This window comes from Chanodichthys erythropterus, chromosome 7 (assembly GCF_024489055.1).
Source record: "Chanodichthys erythropterus isolate Z2021 chromosome 7, ASM2448905v1, whole genome shotgun sequence".
Taxonomy (NCBI): Eukaryota; Metazoa; Chordata; class Actinopteri; order Cypriniformes; family Xenocyprididae; genus Chanodichthys; species Chanodichthys erythropterus.
The window spans coordinates 16,825,280-16,842,877 of NC_090227.1; the positions used below are offsets into that span (position 1 = coordinate 16,825,280).

At 39.0% G+C, this 17,598-nt stretch overlaps 1 protein-coding gene across 6 annotated transcripts in view; it reads left to right on the top strand.

Moving 5' to 3' along the window:
• The window catches only part of gas8 (growth arrest-specific 8), a 230,000-nt gene that overhangs the window by 104,556 nt on the left and 107,846 nt on the right, over positions 1-17,598 (top strand). For 5 of the 6 annotated variants that reach the window (XM_067389050.1, XM_067389052.1, XM_067389055.1 and 2 more), the window contains one exon: positions 1,053-1,262. In XM_067389050.1, the coding sequence (XP_067245151.1) occupies positions 1,053-1,262 (210 nt within the window). The remainder of the gene's footprint in view (positions 1-1,052; positions 1,263-17,598) is intronic. The other variant, XM_067389051.1, reaches the window with a different exon arrangement.

Below are 17,598 nucleotides of genomic sequence, written 5' to 3' on the forward strand. Positions count from 1 at the left end.
TAACACACCAGTGGGCAGAGCTTACATTGCAATGATGAAGTAGGCGTAGATTTCTTCTGCAGAGGCGGGGTTTCACATATCAAAAGCTCAAGGAAAAGTTGATTTCTCAATTCATGACCCCTTTAATAGTGTTATTACAAGGGGAAAAAAAGTTTTCTCTTCATCTTGATAACATCTGCCATGACATGACAAGAATCTCTGTTCGGTGTACGCACTGTAATACATACCTGCCAGATAATTAATATATTTTTTGTTTTGATTGTACTTTTCTACAACTTTACTATACTGGATATCTCTTAAAGGTTTTATCTGTTAAGGGGGTGCACTACAGACAAAAACACAGTTTTTTCAGGCACCTGTCAATTTTGAGATTTTGCATTTTTTGGCTTTTCATAAAGTGTTTTTTCAGACTGGTGGAAAGAAAACATCCAAAATACACTTTTAAGTGTATGTTTTATAGCACTTTATCTATTTGCATCTGTAGATTTCAATTACAGTAAATATCTTTAAAGGCCATTTTCTCAAAATGAGTTTTTTTCTCCTGCTCTGAGTCAGAAATCTCGACTTCAGCAGAACTTACATACATCAAACTTTACGGTTTTATTCCTATATATATTCTGAAGGTTTTTATAGAGGGATTTGTTGATATATAATTTGCCGGATTTTATACAACATTTTATTTCTAAAAAAAATGGTGAATTTTTTAATTATTTTTTTTTTCTGGCTGTTGATAGTATTTTCTGATTTATGGAGTGATAAAAAGAGATATCCAAAATTCCCTCTGTAAAAACCTTTTTAATTGAATATGTCCAAAAAATTAAACAAGAATTAGATAATGCCTCATTTGCATATTTAAACATAAAATTTTAGAAAATTTTTAATACAAAAAATGTTTGCAGTTTTTAATGTAATCAACCAGCTGGGAAAGTATGGTGATATCTATTAGTTTTTTTTTTTTTTTTACCCTATTCACCTGGGGTGTCTCGCCTTAATAGTGATTCATTAGGACTGCTGCGTGTGTAAGAACTAAAGATTGTTTGATTGTTGTGCAGGTTCAGTTGGAGCGGGATGAGTTATATATGAAGTTCACAAAAGCCATCCTAGAGGTTCAGCAGAAGACTGGCTTCAAAAACCTGCTGCTGGAGTGCAAACTGAGCGCACTCAATGACACGCTGGAGAAGAAGGAAGCCCAGCTAAGTGAGGTGCTGTCTGTTTCCAACCTGGACCCTACCACCCTCAGTGTGGTCACCCATAAACTGGAGGTACATTAATGAGCACATATAGTAGGGCTGCCCCCAAACTAAACATTAGTTGACGAGAAATGGCTTAGCCGATCAAATTTTAATTAGTCTGTCTGTCGCAGAGTTACAGTCTGTGACAGACAGATCATTAACATGGCTGGTCCATGTGGTAATTACAGTCTGGTAATTACAGTCTGTAAAAAAAGCTTGTGCTTTTGTAAAATTAAAAAAAAAAAAAAAAAAAAAAAAAAAAGGATGTGCTTTAGCCATCTCAGTCTATATGTGAACTTCTTTTTGGAGCGTGTTATAAACATGAACCAAAACTCAGGCTATGTCCACACTAGTGCATTTTTGTTTTAACACAGCATTTTAAAGTCAAGCCAAGTCATCTTCATTTATGTAGTGCTTTTCACAATACATATTGTTTCAAAGCAGCTTCACAGTGACAATAGGAAAATTCTTATTGAGCTAAAATTGTTTTTTGATTGAATCACTTCAGTTGTAAAAATTGTTCATTATTACTATAGGGGCCGCTTAAATTACATTTTCCTACTGAAAACTGAATACCTTTAATGCATTCTTGCCTTTCATTTACGTGTTTAGTCTATAGTAGGGGTCAGCAATTATGTTTGGCATTGGGCCAAAAAAAAATGTCACCACTAGATGGTGGACCAGAACATAGTCAAAGGATAATTTGAATTAATTAATGAAAAATTCAACTAGAATTGCATGTGACCGACTGTTACAGTGTCTTTTATAACTGGAATCGAGCTGTTACTCTGTGTTAAATCAACAGCATTATGGGCAGCCATTAACAAAAAGCCACATTTGTGTGGCGGTGTCCGGGTTTTACACTGGATAAATTAATAAAGTGGAGTAGTGACCTGGCAAGAATCTTCAGATATGGAATGAATGGATAAAAGTAACTCAAAAAATAAGACGACTTGAATAAGGCCATTAATGGCATGTTTGAGTCATGCTCTTAACGAACTATGTTTTATTTCCTCTTTCCATATTAATAAATGTGTATCATTTTAATTTGCTTGTTACACAATGGAACTTATTGTAATAATTATTTGATGTAGCCTACTTTTACACTCAGAATTATTCCTTGGCATCCTCACATACTTAACTGCGTTTATTTTCAATTGTTTGCATGCTGGAGGTATGCTATTACGTCAGACTGATGTTAACATTTAAGCTGGTGAGAGAAAATAGCACTATCAAAGAGTCTAAAGAGGAAAGTTGACAGCGAAAATAGGACATACAAAGAAGAATGGAAAGACAACAATGCGTTCTTACCTAGTTTTGTGAATGCAAAGCCGGTGTGTCTTATCTGCAGCGAAGTTGTCGCTGTTTTCAAAGAATAACAACGTGTCTACACCAGACGCAAGTGGCGCGATGCGATGAACAGTCATATAAGTAAGATTTGAACCATGCCAATGCAACTCCACTAATGCCAACATAATTTTCAAGCCTATTCAAAAGAATATTGTGGTCGATAGTGTCAAAAGCAGCACTGAGATATAGTAACACTAATGGAGAGACACAGCCACGATCAGATGATAAGAGCAAATCATTTGTAACTCTAATGAGAGCAGTCTCAGTACTATGGTATGGTCTAAATCCTGAGTGGAAATCTTCACAGATACCATCTCTTTCTAAAAAAAGAACATAGTGATGAAACTGCCTTGTCTAGTATTTTTGACAGAAAAGGTAGATTCAAGATCGGCCTGTAAGTGACTAATTCTCTAGGATCAAGTTGTGTTTTTTTAATAAGAGGTTAAATAATAGCCAGCTTAAAAGTTTTCAGTAGTATCCTAGTGATAAAGATGAATTAATGATATTGAGAAGAGGATTTATGACCTCTGGAAGCATCTCTTTCAATAGCTTAGTCGGCATAGGGTCTAACATACATGTTGTTGATTTGATGATTTAACCCTCTGGAGTCTGAGGCTGATTTGGGGCCTGGAGAGGTTTTGACATGCCCTGACATTTGTGCTTTTTTCAGTTGTTCATAAACATATTAATGGAAAAAGTGTCATTACACTGTATTCAGCACAAACTAGGCTACAATAATATGTGAGGAACATGTATGTACATGTTTGTGTTTTTGAAGGAATAACATTTATGCGTGGTTGTTGAAAAAACAAAAAACTTAAGTCACTGAAATAAGGCCAAAAAAAGTATAATAAATCTGTGTTCATAAGACTTTAGGGTATTGGAGGTTGTAGACTAGAGTTTTTGCTTCAAAATTATGTAAAAATTATGCTGCCTACTCCTTCATATTTAACAATATATTGATTTAGTTTTTGTAAGACACTTTTTGCCAAGAAACACAGTATGCAAGGAGGCGTGAATCACCACTGAAAATGGGCCATTCTCACCTGAGAAGACAAAAGAATTGGATAGTAATGAGCTGAAATGACTTGCATATTAATGAGGCATTTCAGTCAGGTAGGCTGTGAAAAAAACCTTCTGTGATGTCTCAAGCTCATCATGATATATGAAACATACAGAAAAATATTATTACAATATAAAGTAATGGTTTTATATTATACTTTAAAATATAATGTATTTCTGTGATGCAAAGAGTCTGAATATAGGCTTTTAGTTTAAAAGCATGCACATTTGGAGAAATATTGGATTCTCATATGCTTATGTCAATTTTCTATACAGAGGAGTTATTTTTATTTAATATTCACTGTCATTACTATAAGCGCTGGTGTTTTCAATTCATCCTTGAAGTCAGAGGGCGCTCTGTGCATTTTAGTCCACAAATTCATCTAAAAGAAGAAGAGGCTATTCCATGAATGGAGTTTCCAATACATACAGCAGCAGGAGGGCGCTAAAGAAACAAAAACTCATCTAAACTTCATCTGTAGAAGACAAGTAAACAGGAAGTAACTGCATGTCTTCTAGAGATCGCTAACCATGACTTTTACATCCAGATAAACACTTTTCAAGACAATAAATACACGATTGAGATAATAAATGCATGTATTGACTGAATTAGCGTCTGAATAGCGCTCGCTCCGTGGGCGTGGCCGCATTAGCAGATAATGAGCTGAATCACGGATTTCTGACATGGCTCTCTTTTCATACAGATTACATAAACAAAGAAGGTTTGTTTTTCGATTTGACTTACATGATTTAAAACCTGACATCTTAACGTGTAATTTTTTTGTCATTAGTATTCACTAAGTTACAGTTCATTTTCTGAGAACTATCAGATTGGAGTTCGTTCAGAGGGAGAGGAGAAATCACGCATCATGTTAGTTTTCTTTATTTTACAAAAAGCACAAAATTCTGTTTTTACTCTGAGTGTACACAAATGAAAGAAGATATTCCACAGATTAAAATGGTGTATAACTCTTAATTGTATGTGCAACATTGACGGAGTATTTTGAGTCTCTTTCACACTGATAAGAAAAAAACCACGGTGGTATCGCCGGCGATACCGTCAGACCTCAGAGTGTTAATAAGTTTAGAGAATTCTTCCTCTCCTATAGCAACGAATGAATGGAATTTTTCCTCAGGGACACTACAGTGCACTGTCTGACGTGATACTGTAGTAGACGGTTGCATGGTTATAATTTTCTCTCTAATATTTTCTCTAATATTGTCAATCTTGCAAGTAAAGAAGTTCATAAAATGAAAATGATCCTCTTCCATACTGGCATTTCTATTGCATTTCAGAAAAGATCCATGACCGAAAAACATGTTACATGACCATTCATGCATACTGGGTATGCGCATACAAGTGTAAACAGTTGCTGATTGTTGCCAATTGCTCTAATAATAGCTTGCCTCTTGTGCATATAGGCAGCTGCAGTATTATAAAATGCTGAGTTTAACTGCATAATGGCTGCTTAAAAGGACAACAAAGTCAGCAAAACTTGCAGTTCTGTCTCCATGTTATTGTTTTCATGGTCGTCCAGGCTGGCTGTTTTACTGTCATCTTCCGGTAGTGTAATGGCCATATGATAGGGGCTTGACGAATCAGGGAATGATACCCAATGACCCAGAAGACCCAATTAGGGAGTGAATGTGGGCAGCCATATCTTTGTTTTCAAAAGTCTTTGTTTTGGTCCATCTATACTGAAACGCAACCCTGGAGTTAAAAAAGGGGTCTGCAGCGTTTCCAAAAGTCTATGTTTTCGTGGGTCAAAAACTCTGGAGTAATGTGGATACCAGGTGTAACCGTAGCAAAAGTTATGCATTTTAAAACGAAAATGCACTAGTGTAAACGTAGCCTCATACAAGCTTTTACTTGTATATACTCTATATGTCTCTATATGTCTATAGAAAGCTTGAAATGTATACTTTTAAATGAACCAATTCAAATTCAAAAACAAAAATTCTGATTATTTAATCTGTATGAATTGTGCATTTCTCTCTATTGGCATGTCCACTATCCCTTACGGAAATTGTGTGACATATTTACTTTTACACTTTACTTCAGTTTCGCTGTACAGCTTTAAGTCGGCGCTTACAACCTCTCAGATCTGGCAGTACAAGTTTAATTCCTGGCGCTTTGACTTTTGCTACTCTTTTTGCAATATTCCTGTTGCAAAACTGACTTGAGCACTTGAAAGCAGACATGAGAGAGCAGAACGGGGGTGGGGGGATGAAGCCGTTTTATTGGTCATTGCCTGACCAATGAACAACATTTTGCTTTTGAATTATTATTTAGACATGATAGATAGATAGATAGATAGATAGATAGATAGATAGATAGATAGATAGATAGATAGATAGATAGATAGATAGATAGATAGATTAGATAGATACTCGCATTGTGTTAATAGCTAAATCATATATACACAAACACATAAACGTCCCCACGATGTAATATAAACCTGAGTTCACCTACATCGTGGGGACCAGCCACCGGTCCCCACAATGTAAATTAATTAATAAAAATACTAAATGATGTTTTTGTGAGAAAATAAAGGTGTGCACAGTTTCCTGTGATGGTTAGGTTTAGGGTTAGGGGTAGGGTAGGGGGATAGAAAGTACGGTTTGTACAGTATAAAATGCATTGCGGCCTATGGAAAGTCCCCACAATTCACAAAAACAAACGTGTGTGTGTGTGTGTGTGTTAGGGCTGTGCGATTAATCGAAATCGTAATAAAATCGCGATTTGAGCATGCGGGATTTCTAAATCGCTTCATAGCATGATTTTTTTCGCGCTCCCGGCCCCAACCTCCGAACCAATCAGAATGCAGCGCACCTAAATTGAGCGCGAGAGCAGAACAGTATGGGAAGCCAAACACACCAAAAGTGGTACGAGGCATCGGGGTGTTACAAAGCTCACGGCGTGCTGACATGTCATCTGCGTGGATCAATGGACCGAGCCACGCAACCAACTCGTCAGCGCAGCACGGACGTGTTTTCTAGCGCCACCCAATGGGCAGCGCGGCGCAAGCTAATCTCATCAAATAGTATCCAGCTGCAGACCCGCAGCACCAGTTTCAGATCCGCAGTTTCCTGATGTCTACAGTATTTAACAACAATACTTTTAAATAAAGTCATTTTTCTGTTCATATAGGCCTAATATGCATAATATATCATGATGTACAAAGAGCTCAATTTTAAAACAGCCTATATGCTTAATGTCAATGAATGGATACAAACACAGTCATGTATAGGCTACTGCAAGAATAGGCTACAACTACGCCGTTTTTATTTTTTAATTATTTTCTCCACGTTTTAAATAGGCTAATACAATGACACAGAGTTTGAGAAGATTTATTTATTTATTTATTTTTATTAATTCAAACATATTAATACAAGTGTAACATTTGACTGTATATTTGATCGTATTATTTCCTTCATGTTCAAATTGTTACACATAATACTTACATTATGTAACATAGGCTATTTAATGTCAAATAAAAATAACCATTTAAAAAAAAAAAGCCTTGAACAAGTAAAACGTGTGTTGAAAACAAATAGGATATAAAACATTTCTAAAATAATAGGATTAAAACATATTTAAACTGCTCATAATAAAATAAAAACAAGCAAAAAACAAATAATCATCTTAAAACACTTAAAGATTATAAGCCCATATCATGGCATTTCTGCAGAAAACCCTGTCTTTTCATCCCTGAAAACAAAATGAATAAGTTTTATTAATATTTTTTTAATATTAACACGATACATATCTTTGACAAATGCAAAAAAAAATCTTTAATGATAAAATGTAAATGATTCAATAGCCTAGCAGACACTTAGTAATACAAATACTTAGTAATATAAATATATAAATATAAATTTGTTCACCACATCATGACAGAAATATCATACACTCACCATATACACCTTCTGATGTTTCATTGGCTTAAATGCATGTTTCACTTGTTCAAGGATTTGGAATGATTAAATACATGTAGGCTTATATTTTGACATTAAATGCCCTTAAATGCCTCTGTGTCTTTATACTATTTGTCAGAAGTTCACAACATGAACATAAGGAAATAATATCACATACAGTCAAGGGAGACATTTTACTATATGGTTACACATTTATTAATATATTTTAAAAATTATATGGTTAAAAGTGTTCACAGTTTATACAAATTAGTTCATGCTTAACAAAACATAGTTTGCATTATCGATTAACTTGGTAATTAACATTAAAACTCCTCTTTGTACATCATGATATCTTATGCATACTAGGCCTATATGAACAGAAAAATGACTTTATTTAAAAGTATTGTTGTTAAATACTGTAGACATCATGAAACTGCAGTTCTGAAACTGTGGTGCTGCGGGTCTGCAGCTAGCTCGCGCCACGCTGCCCATTGGGTGGCGCTAGAAAACACGTCAAGTCGGTCGCGCGGCTCTGTCCATTGATCCGCACAGATGACATGTCAGCGCAGCGCGAGCTTCGTAACTCCCCGCTGCCTCGTACCACTTTTGGTGTGTTTGGCTTCCCATAGAACAGACCAGGCATAACGACAGATATTCAACAGAAACAGGGAAGATGAGTTCAGGACAGGATAAGGACTTGGTGCCCCCCAAAAAATCAACACCTGGTGTGGCATTACTTTGGATACAGGAGAGATGACTTATCACAGAGCCAGGTAATTTGCAAGACCTGTCAATCTGTCATTGCAGCAAAACAGGGTAACACAACAAATCTATTTCAACACCTGAGGCAGCACCACAAAGAGTTTTATGACCAGTGCATGGCAAAAAAAAATCGCTGGACACGAACCAAAGTACATCCCAAACTCATTTGGTTATGTCGATAATGCAGGCATTTGCGAGCTGCACACCATACGACAGAAGTTCAAAAAGGCATAAAGAAATAACCGACGCTGTCACGTATCATTTATGCAAAGATATGGTGCCCGCAAATATCGTCAGTAAAGACGGCTTCCAAAAAAATGATACAGAACCTTGATAAGATATCAGCTGCCATCGCAAAGTTATTTTTCAAGAGTTGCCATCCCTGAGATGTATTCCAAATGCAAGGCCAGTGTTGAATCGGAGTTAAAATTAGTGAAATACTACGTATGGCGGCATTTTAATGTCATTAATGACCGAGCGCACAATTGATGCTTGTGCGCGCAGTAAATCACTTCCGCGAGAGTATAACAGATCTGCACGCGAGGAAACGGGAGCCCGCGAGCTAATTTTAAACCTGCGCGCACATGAAATCTCCTCTGCGCGCAGATCAAGCCCTCGCGTGCTCGGACAAGACTCGCAGTATGCAAGCCAAAGTACTCACAAACGCCTGGTCGGACGTCTGATTGCACACTGAAGCGTCAAAAGCGTGTGATTTGCGTTAAGAACGCGCGCTTTGGTATCATGGACAACGGGCGTCAAGAACGCGCGTTTTTGTGTACCAAAACGAGCGTTCTCGATGTGTGATTTGCTATTAAAACGCGCGTTCTTGACGTGTGCTTTGGAGTGACCAAAAAACGCGTGCTTTTGACGTGCGTTTATCATAACAAAAATGGGCGTCGAATACGTGCGTTTTGAGTCAGACAAAACGCTCGTTATGAACGTTTAAACAGGTAAACCAAACAGGCAGTGCAAAAGTGTGTTTGAAGTGTCCATCAGGCGAAGAGAACACGCTCTTTCCTTAGTGTTCTCAAAAGTGCATGTCGAAAGCGTGTGCTCACTCTTTAGGGCTTTGAGTTATGTTTTTGTCTGCTATAGGTTTAGGACATTATTATTATCATTAAACTCAACCAAAACAACATGGAACTAGATTAAAAAGTTCGTTGAGACAAACTTTAAGTTGGCTTGAAAAAGCCTAGCCTGAAAGTTTAAAGTAGTTTATAAAGTTTAAAGTTTGAAAGTTTTCAGTTTGAAAGTTTCAGTTTTAGTTTAGTAGTTTTGATAGATAGATAGTCAGGGAAAGGTGGTTGCAAGGATTTTACTATGCGGTTGCTAAGGTACTTAGGATGGTTGCTAGGCTGTTGCTATGTGGTTGCTAGGGTACTCGGGGTGGTTGCTAAGGTGTTGCTATATGGTTGCTAGGGTACTCGGGGTGGTTGCTAGGGTGTTGCTATATGGTTGCTAGGGTACACGGAGTAGTTGCTAAGGTGTTGCTATGCGGTTGCTAGGGTACTCTGGGTGGTTGCTAGGGAGTTGCTATGGTAACCTGGGTGGTTGCTAAGGTGTTGCTAGGCAGTTGCTAGGGTGTTCTGGGTGGTTGTTAGGTGGTTGCTATGGTAACCTGGGTGGTTGCTATGATGTTGCTAGGTGGTTGGTAGTTGTCACAGATGGTTACTATGGAGTTTTTATGGAGTTTTTATAGTTATTAGCATGTTTTTAGCCCACTTTAGCACTTAGCTAATCACTATTAGCATGTAGTTATTCACTGCTAGCATGTGTAGCATTTTGGAAGTCCAGATTGCTAGCATGAGTCAAAAGAGCCAACAGCCATGTCTCTACGATGTTCTGATGCAGAGATATAAATCTTGCAAAACGGTTGCTAGGGTACTCTGTTTGGTTGCTAGGGAGTGGCTTGGCAGCTACCAATGATGATACTCCAAAGGCTGCTTGACAATATAAACCAACCCCCATGTCTGTACGATGTTCTGATGCAGAGATATGGATTTTGCAAAACGGTTGCTAGGGTACTCTGTTTGGTTGCTAGGGAGTTGGTTGCTAAGAAGTGATAGATAGATTTAGTTTGATAGATAGATAGATAGATAGATAGATAGATAGATAGATAGATGAGAAGTGATAGATAGATATATATAGATGAGAAGTGATAGATTTAGTTTGATAGATAGATAGATTTAGTTTAATAGATAGATAGATAGATAGATAGATAGATAGATAGATAGATAGATAGAGAGAGAGAGAGATAAATGAGTTTGAATGAGTTTCAATGGATTAGAAATAGTACATAGAATGGCACTTGAGTCTAATTGAGATTTTGAGTCTAATAGGCTTCCGTAGTTTAAATTTGAATTTTGACAGTTGGAATTTGAAAGTCTTGGCTCATTTGAACATTCCGTCAATGAAAGTCAATGGGATTTTTCCGAGCTTTAATAGTCATTTTTAGGAAAACCGTAAGTCGGATCACTTAGAAAAGATATAGCACACTTGGTCAGAACAGTCTTAAGGTTTGAGCCGAATTTAGTAGTTCTAGCTTTAAAGCTCTAAGACGAGTTAGTGTTAGAAATTTTAGTCTCAGAAGAAGAATAATAACTAGAATGTACATTTCCTGAAGAAAATGTGAATGGTGCTTGCAGTGGCAAAATTCGGCACCGGTTGCTAGGGTGCTGTAATTGGTTGCTAGGGTGTGGCTATGAAGTTGCTGTGTCACTACTTATTGGCTGGCCGAATCAAAAGAGCCCAGCCCAAGTCTCTATGACCTTCTGATCCAAAGATATGATCTCACAGATTTTAACCCAATGTTAAGTCTATGGGAGTTTTTTCAGCCGTTTTTTCGTACGCTGTGCGAATATCGTACACCCGATCGCTTAAAAAAGTCATAGCACACCTCTCGTCAATAAGCTGGTCAATTTGACACCTCATTCGTGGGTCTACGAAAAACGGTGCGGGACGAGTTACGCGCCGAAATTTTGTTCAGGTGGATAGTAATTACAATACTAGAATGTACATTTCCTGAAGAAAATGTGAATGGTGCTTGCAGTGGCAAAACTCGGCACTCTTGATTAGCATGATGTTAGCATGATGCTAACACCCTTAGCATACTGTTAGGATGTGTTTACCAAGATGCTAATCATGTTAGCATAATGCTAGCAACATGCTAACATGATTAGCATTTTGCTAGCATGATGCTAACACCCGTAGCATACTGCTAAAATGTTTTTAGCAAGATGCTAATCATGTTAGCATAATGCTAGCAACATGCTAACATGATTAGCATGTTGCTACCATGATGTTAACACCCGTAGCATACTGTTAACATGTTTTTAGCAAGATGCTAATCATGTTAGCATAATGTTAACAACATGCTAACATGATTAGCATGTTTGCTAACATGATTAGCATGCTACTATCATCAAGCTAACACATTTTCACTAGTTTGTGTCATGTTTAAACCCTAAGCTAATCACTATTAGCATGTAGCTATTCGCTGCTAGCATGTGTATCATGTTGGAAGTCCAGATTGCTAGCATGAGTCAAAAGAGCCAACCGCCATGTCTCTACGATGCTCTGATGCAGAGATATAGGTCTTGCTAAACGGTTGCTAGGGTACTCTGTTTGGTTGCTAGGGAGTGGCTTGGCAGCTGCCAATGATGATACTCCAAAGGCTGCTTGACAATATAAACCAACCCCCATGTCTGTACGATGTTCTGATGCAGAGATATACATCTTGAAAAACGGTTGCTAGGGTACTCTGTTTGGTTGTTAGGGAGTGGCTTGGCAGCTGCCAATGATGATACATCAAAGGCTGCTTGCCAGTATGAATGATATAAACCAACCCCCATGCCTGTATGATATTCAGATTTGAAGATATCCCTCTATGCTTTGGGTTGCTAGGGTGCTCTAAATGGTTGCTAGGGCGTGGCTATGAAGTGTTGAAGGTGATTCGTGATTGGCCGTTTGCTGCCCCGAGTCAAATGAGCCCACCCTCATGTTTCTATGACACTCCTATCCAAAGATATTCATTTGATCTTTTTCAATGGAAGTCTATGGAACTTGTTGCTATGGTGCTCTATATGGTTGCTAGGGCGTGGCTTGATAGCTTCACAATGATCCTGAGAGACTGATTGGTTGCCTGAGTAAAATGAGCCCACCCCCTTGTCTCTAAGACATTGTGATCCAGAGTTATGTTCAATACAAAATCCCTATGTAATTTCCCATAGTAGGAAAAACACAGTACTTCCTGGTTCATGGGCACGGCTTCACCATAGTATGTCTATGGGGCAACTTTGGGCAGCTCTTGCGCCCCAGGGGTACAACTTACACCCCATTTTGAGGTATGGTCTGACAGAGCTTGCCAGCCTCTTCAAACGTGGTAACCCACATGTTTCTACGAAATTCTCGCTCGGAGCAATGACTCGTCAAAATTTGTCGCAATGCAAAGTCTATGGGATTTTTTTCGCTACTTTTTCGCCCGCTGGACGAACATCGTACACCCGATCGCTTATAAAAGTCATAGCACAGGTCTCCTCAATAAGCCGGTCGATTTGACACCTGATTCATTGGTCTAGGACAAAAACTGCGGGAGGAGTAGCGCGCCAAACTTTTGTCCAGAAAAATAATTATAATAATAAGTATGAGCAATAATAAGAATGGAGCTTTGCCTTTGGCAAGCACCATTAATAATAAGTATGAGCAATAATAAGAATGGAGCTTTGCCTTTGGCAAGCACCATTAACTAGAATGTACATTTCCTGAAGAAAATGTGAATGGTGCTTGCAGTGGCAAAACACCTGACTCGGTTGCTAGGGTGCTGTAATTGGTTGCTAGGGCGTGGCTATGAAGTTGCTGTGTCACTACTTATTGGCTGGCCGAATCAAAAGAGCCCAGCCCCAAGTCTCTACGACCTTCTAAACCAAAGATATGATCTCACAGATTTGGCCCCCATGTTGTCTATGGGAGTTTTTTCAGCCGTTTTTTCGTACGCTGTGCGAACATCGTACACCCGATCGCTTAGAAAAGTCATAGCACACCTATCCTCAATAAGCCGGTCGATTTGACACCTCATTCGTGGGTCTACGACAAACGGTGCGGGACGAGTTACGCGCCAAAGTTTTGTTCAGGTGAATAGTAATTACAATACTAGAATGTACATTTCCTGAAGAAAATGTGAATGGTGCTTGCAGTGGCAAAATTCAGCCCCGGTTGCTAGGGTGCTGTAATTGGTTGCTAGGGCGTGGCTATGAAGTTGCTGTGCCACTACTTATTGGCTGGCCGAATCAAAAGAGCCCAGCCCCAAGTCTCTATGACCTTCTGATCCAAAGATATGATCTCACAGATTTTGACCCAATGTTAAGTCTATGGGAGTTTTTTTAGCCATTTTTTTCGTACGCTGTGCGAACATCGTACACCCGATCACTTAGAAAAGTCATAGCACACCTCTCCTCAATAAGCCGGTCGATTTGACACCTCATTCGTGGGTCTACGACAAACGGTGCGGGACGAGTTACGCGCCAAAGTTTTGTTCAGGTGAATAGTAATTACAATACTAGAATGTACATTTCCTGAAGAAAATGTGAATGGTGCTTGCAGTGGCAAAATTCGAAACCCGGTTGCTAGGGTGCTGTAATCGGTTACTAGGGCATGGCTATAAAGTCACTACTTATTGGTTGCTTGATAGGCCGAGTCAAAAGAGCCCAGCCCCAAGTCTCTACGATCTTCTGATCCAAAGATATGATCTCACAGATTTGGTCCCCATGTTAAGTCTATGGGACATTTTTCAGACGATTTTTCGTCCGCTGTGCGAACATCGTACACCCGATCGCTTATAAAAGTCATAGCACACCTCTCCTCAATAAGCCGGTCGATTTGACACCTCATTCGTGGGTCTACGACAAATGGTGTGGGACGAGTTACGCGCCAAAGTTTTGTCTAGGTGAATAGTAATTACAATACTAGAATGTACATTTCCTGAAGAAAATGTGAATGGTGCTTGCAGTGGCAAAAATCGGCACCGGTTGCTAGGGTGCTGTAATTGGTTGCTAGGGCGTGGCTATGAAGTTGCTGTGCCACTACTTATTGGCTGGCCGAATCAAAAGAGCCCAGCCCCAAGTCTCTATGACCTTCTGATCCAAAGATATGATCTCACAGATTTTGACCCAATGTTAAGTCTATGGGAGTTTTTTCAACCATTTTTTTCGTACACTGTGCGAACATCGTACACCCGATCGCTTAGAAAAGTCATAGCACACCTCTCCTCAATAAGCCGGTCGATTTGACACCTCATATGTGGGTCTACGACAAACGGTGCGGGACGAGTTACACGCCAAAGTTTTGTTCAGGTGAATAGTAATTACAATACTAGAATGTACATTTCCTGAAGAAAATGTGAATGGTGCTTGCAGTGGCAAAACTCAGCACTCTTGATTAACATGATGCTAACATAATTACCGTCCAGCTAGGATGTTTTTAGCAAGATGCTAACATGATTAGCATGTTGCTAGCATTATGCTAACACCCTTAGCATCCTGCTAACATGTTTTTAGAAAGATGCTAATCATGTTAGCATAATGCTAGCAACATGCTAACATGATTAGCATGTTGCTAGCATAATGCTAACACCCTTAGCATGCTGCTAGCTTGTTTTTAGAAAGATGCTAATCATGTTAGCATTATGTTAGCAACATGCTAACATGATTAACATAATCTTAGCATGATGCTACCATGATTACCATGTTGTTAGCATGTTTTTAACAAGATGCTAACATAATTAGCATGTTTGCTAGCATGATGCTAACATGATTAGCATGCTACTAGCATGATGCTAACACAGTTAGCATGTTACCAGCATTATGCTAACACATTTTTACTAGTTTGTGTCATGTTTAAACCCTAAGCTAATCACTATTAGCATATAGCTATTCACTGATAGCATGTGTAGCATGTTGGAAGTCCAGTTTGCTAGCATGAGTCAAAAGAGCCAACCGCCATGTCTCTATGATGCTCTGATGCAGAGATATAGATCTTGCAAAACGGTTACTAGGGTACTCTGTTTGGTTGCTAGGGAGTGGCTTGGTAGCTACCAATGATGATACTCCAAAGGCTGCTTGACAATATAAACCAACACCCATGTCTCTACGATGTTCTGATGCAGAGATATAGATCTTGCTAAATGGTTGCTAGGGTACTCTGTTTGGTTACTAGGGAGTGGCTTGGTAGCTACCAATGATGATACTCCAAAGGCTGCTTGACAATATAAACCAACACCCATGTCTTTACGATGTTCTGATGCAGAAATATAGATGTTGAATAATGGTTGCTAGGGTACTCTGTTTGGTTGCTAGGGAGTGGCTTGGCAGCTACCAATGATGATACTCCAAAGGCTGCTTGCCAGTATGAATGATATAAACCAACCCCCATGCCTCTATGATATTCAGATTTGAAGATATCTGCCTATGCTTTGGGTTGCTAGGGTGCTCTAAATGGTTGCTAAGGCGTGGCTATGATGTCTTTAAGGTGATTTGTGATTGGCGGTTTGCTGCCTCGAGTCAAATGAGCCCACCCTCTTGTTTGTACGACACTTCTATCCAAAGATATTCATTTGAACTTTTTCAATGGAAGTCTATGAAGCTTGTTACTAAGGTGCTCTAAATGGTTGCTAGGGCGTGGCTTGATATCTTCAAAGTTTTCCTGAGAGACTGATTGGTTGCCTGAGTAAAATGAGACCACCCCCTTGTCTCTATGACATTGTGATCCAGAGTTATGACTTGTCAAAGTTCGTTCCAATGTTAAGTCTATGGGATTTTTTTCGCTACTTTTTCGCCCGCCGGACGAACATCGTACACCCGATCGCTTATAAAAGTCATAGCACACCTCTCCTCAATGAGCCGGTCGATTTGACACCTCATTCATGGGTCTAGGACAAAAACTGCGGGAGGAGTAGCGCGCAGAAAAAAAAGTGGAAGAAGAAGAAGAAGAAGAAGAAGAATAACTAGAATGTACATTTCCTGAAGAAAATGTGAATGGTGCTTGCAGTGGCAAAACTCGGCACTCTTGATTAACATGATGCTAACATAATTACCGTCCAGCTAGGATGTTTTTAGCAAGATGCTAACATGATTAGCATGTTGCTAGCATTATGCTAACACCCTTAGCATGCTGCTAACATGTTTTTAGAAAGATGCTAATCATGTTAGCATAATGCTAGCAACATGCTAACATGATTAGCATGTTGCTAGCATAATGCTAACACCCTTAGCATGCTGCTAGCTTGTTTTTAGAAAGATGCTAATCATGTTAGCATTATGTTAGCAACATGCTAACATGATTAACATAATCTTAGCATGATGCTACCATGATTACCATGTTGTTAGCATGTTTTTAACAAGATGCTAACATAATTAGCATGTTTGCTAGCATGATGCTAACATGATTAGCATGCTACTAGCATGATGCTAACACAGTTAGCATGTTACCACCATTATGCTAACACATTTTTACTAGTTTGTGTCATGTTTAAACCCTAAGCTAATCACTGTTAGCATATAGCTATTCACTGATAGCATGTGTAGCATGTTGGAAGTCCAGTTTGCTAGCATGAGTCAAAAGAGCCAACCGCCATGTCTCTATGATGCTCTGATGCAGAGATATAGATCTTGCAAAACGGTTACTAGGGCACTCTGTTTGGTTGCTAGGGAGTGGCTTGGTAGCTACCAATGATGATACTCCAAAGGCTGCTTGACAATATAAACCAACACCCATGTCTCTACGATGTTCTGATGCAGAGATATAGATCTTGCTAAATGGTTGCTAGGGTACTCTGTTTGGTTACTAGGGAGTGGCTTGGTAGCTACCAATGATGATACTCCAAAGGCTGCTTGACAATATAAACCAACACCCATGTCTTTACGATGTTCTGATGCAGAAATATAGATGTTGAATAATGGTTGCTAGGGTACTCTGTTTGGTTGCTAGGGAGTGGCTTGGCAGCTACCAATGATGATACTCCAAAGGCTGCTTGCCAGTATGAATGATATAAACCAACCCCCATGCCTCTATGATATTCAGATTTGAAGATATCTGCCTATGCTTTGGGTTGCTAGGGTGCTCTAAATGGTTGCTAAGGCGTGGCTATGATGTCTTTAAGGTGATTTGTGATTGGCGGTTTGCTGCCTCGAGTCAAATGAGCCCACCCTCTTGTTTGTACGACACTTCTATCCAAAGATATTCATTTGAACTTTTTCAATGGAAGTCTATGAAGCTTGTTACT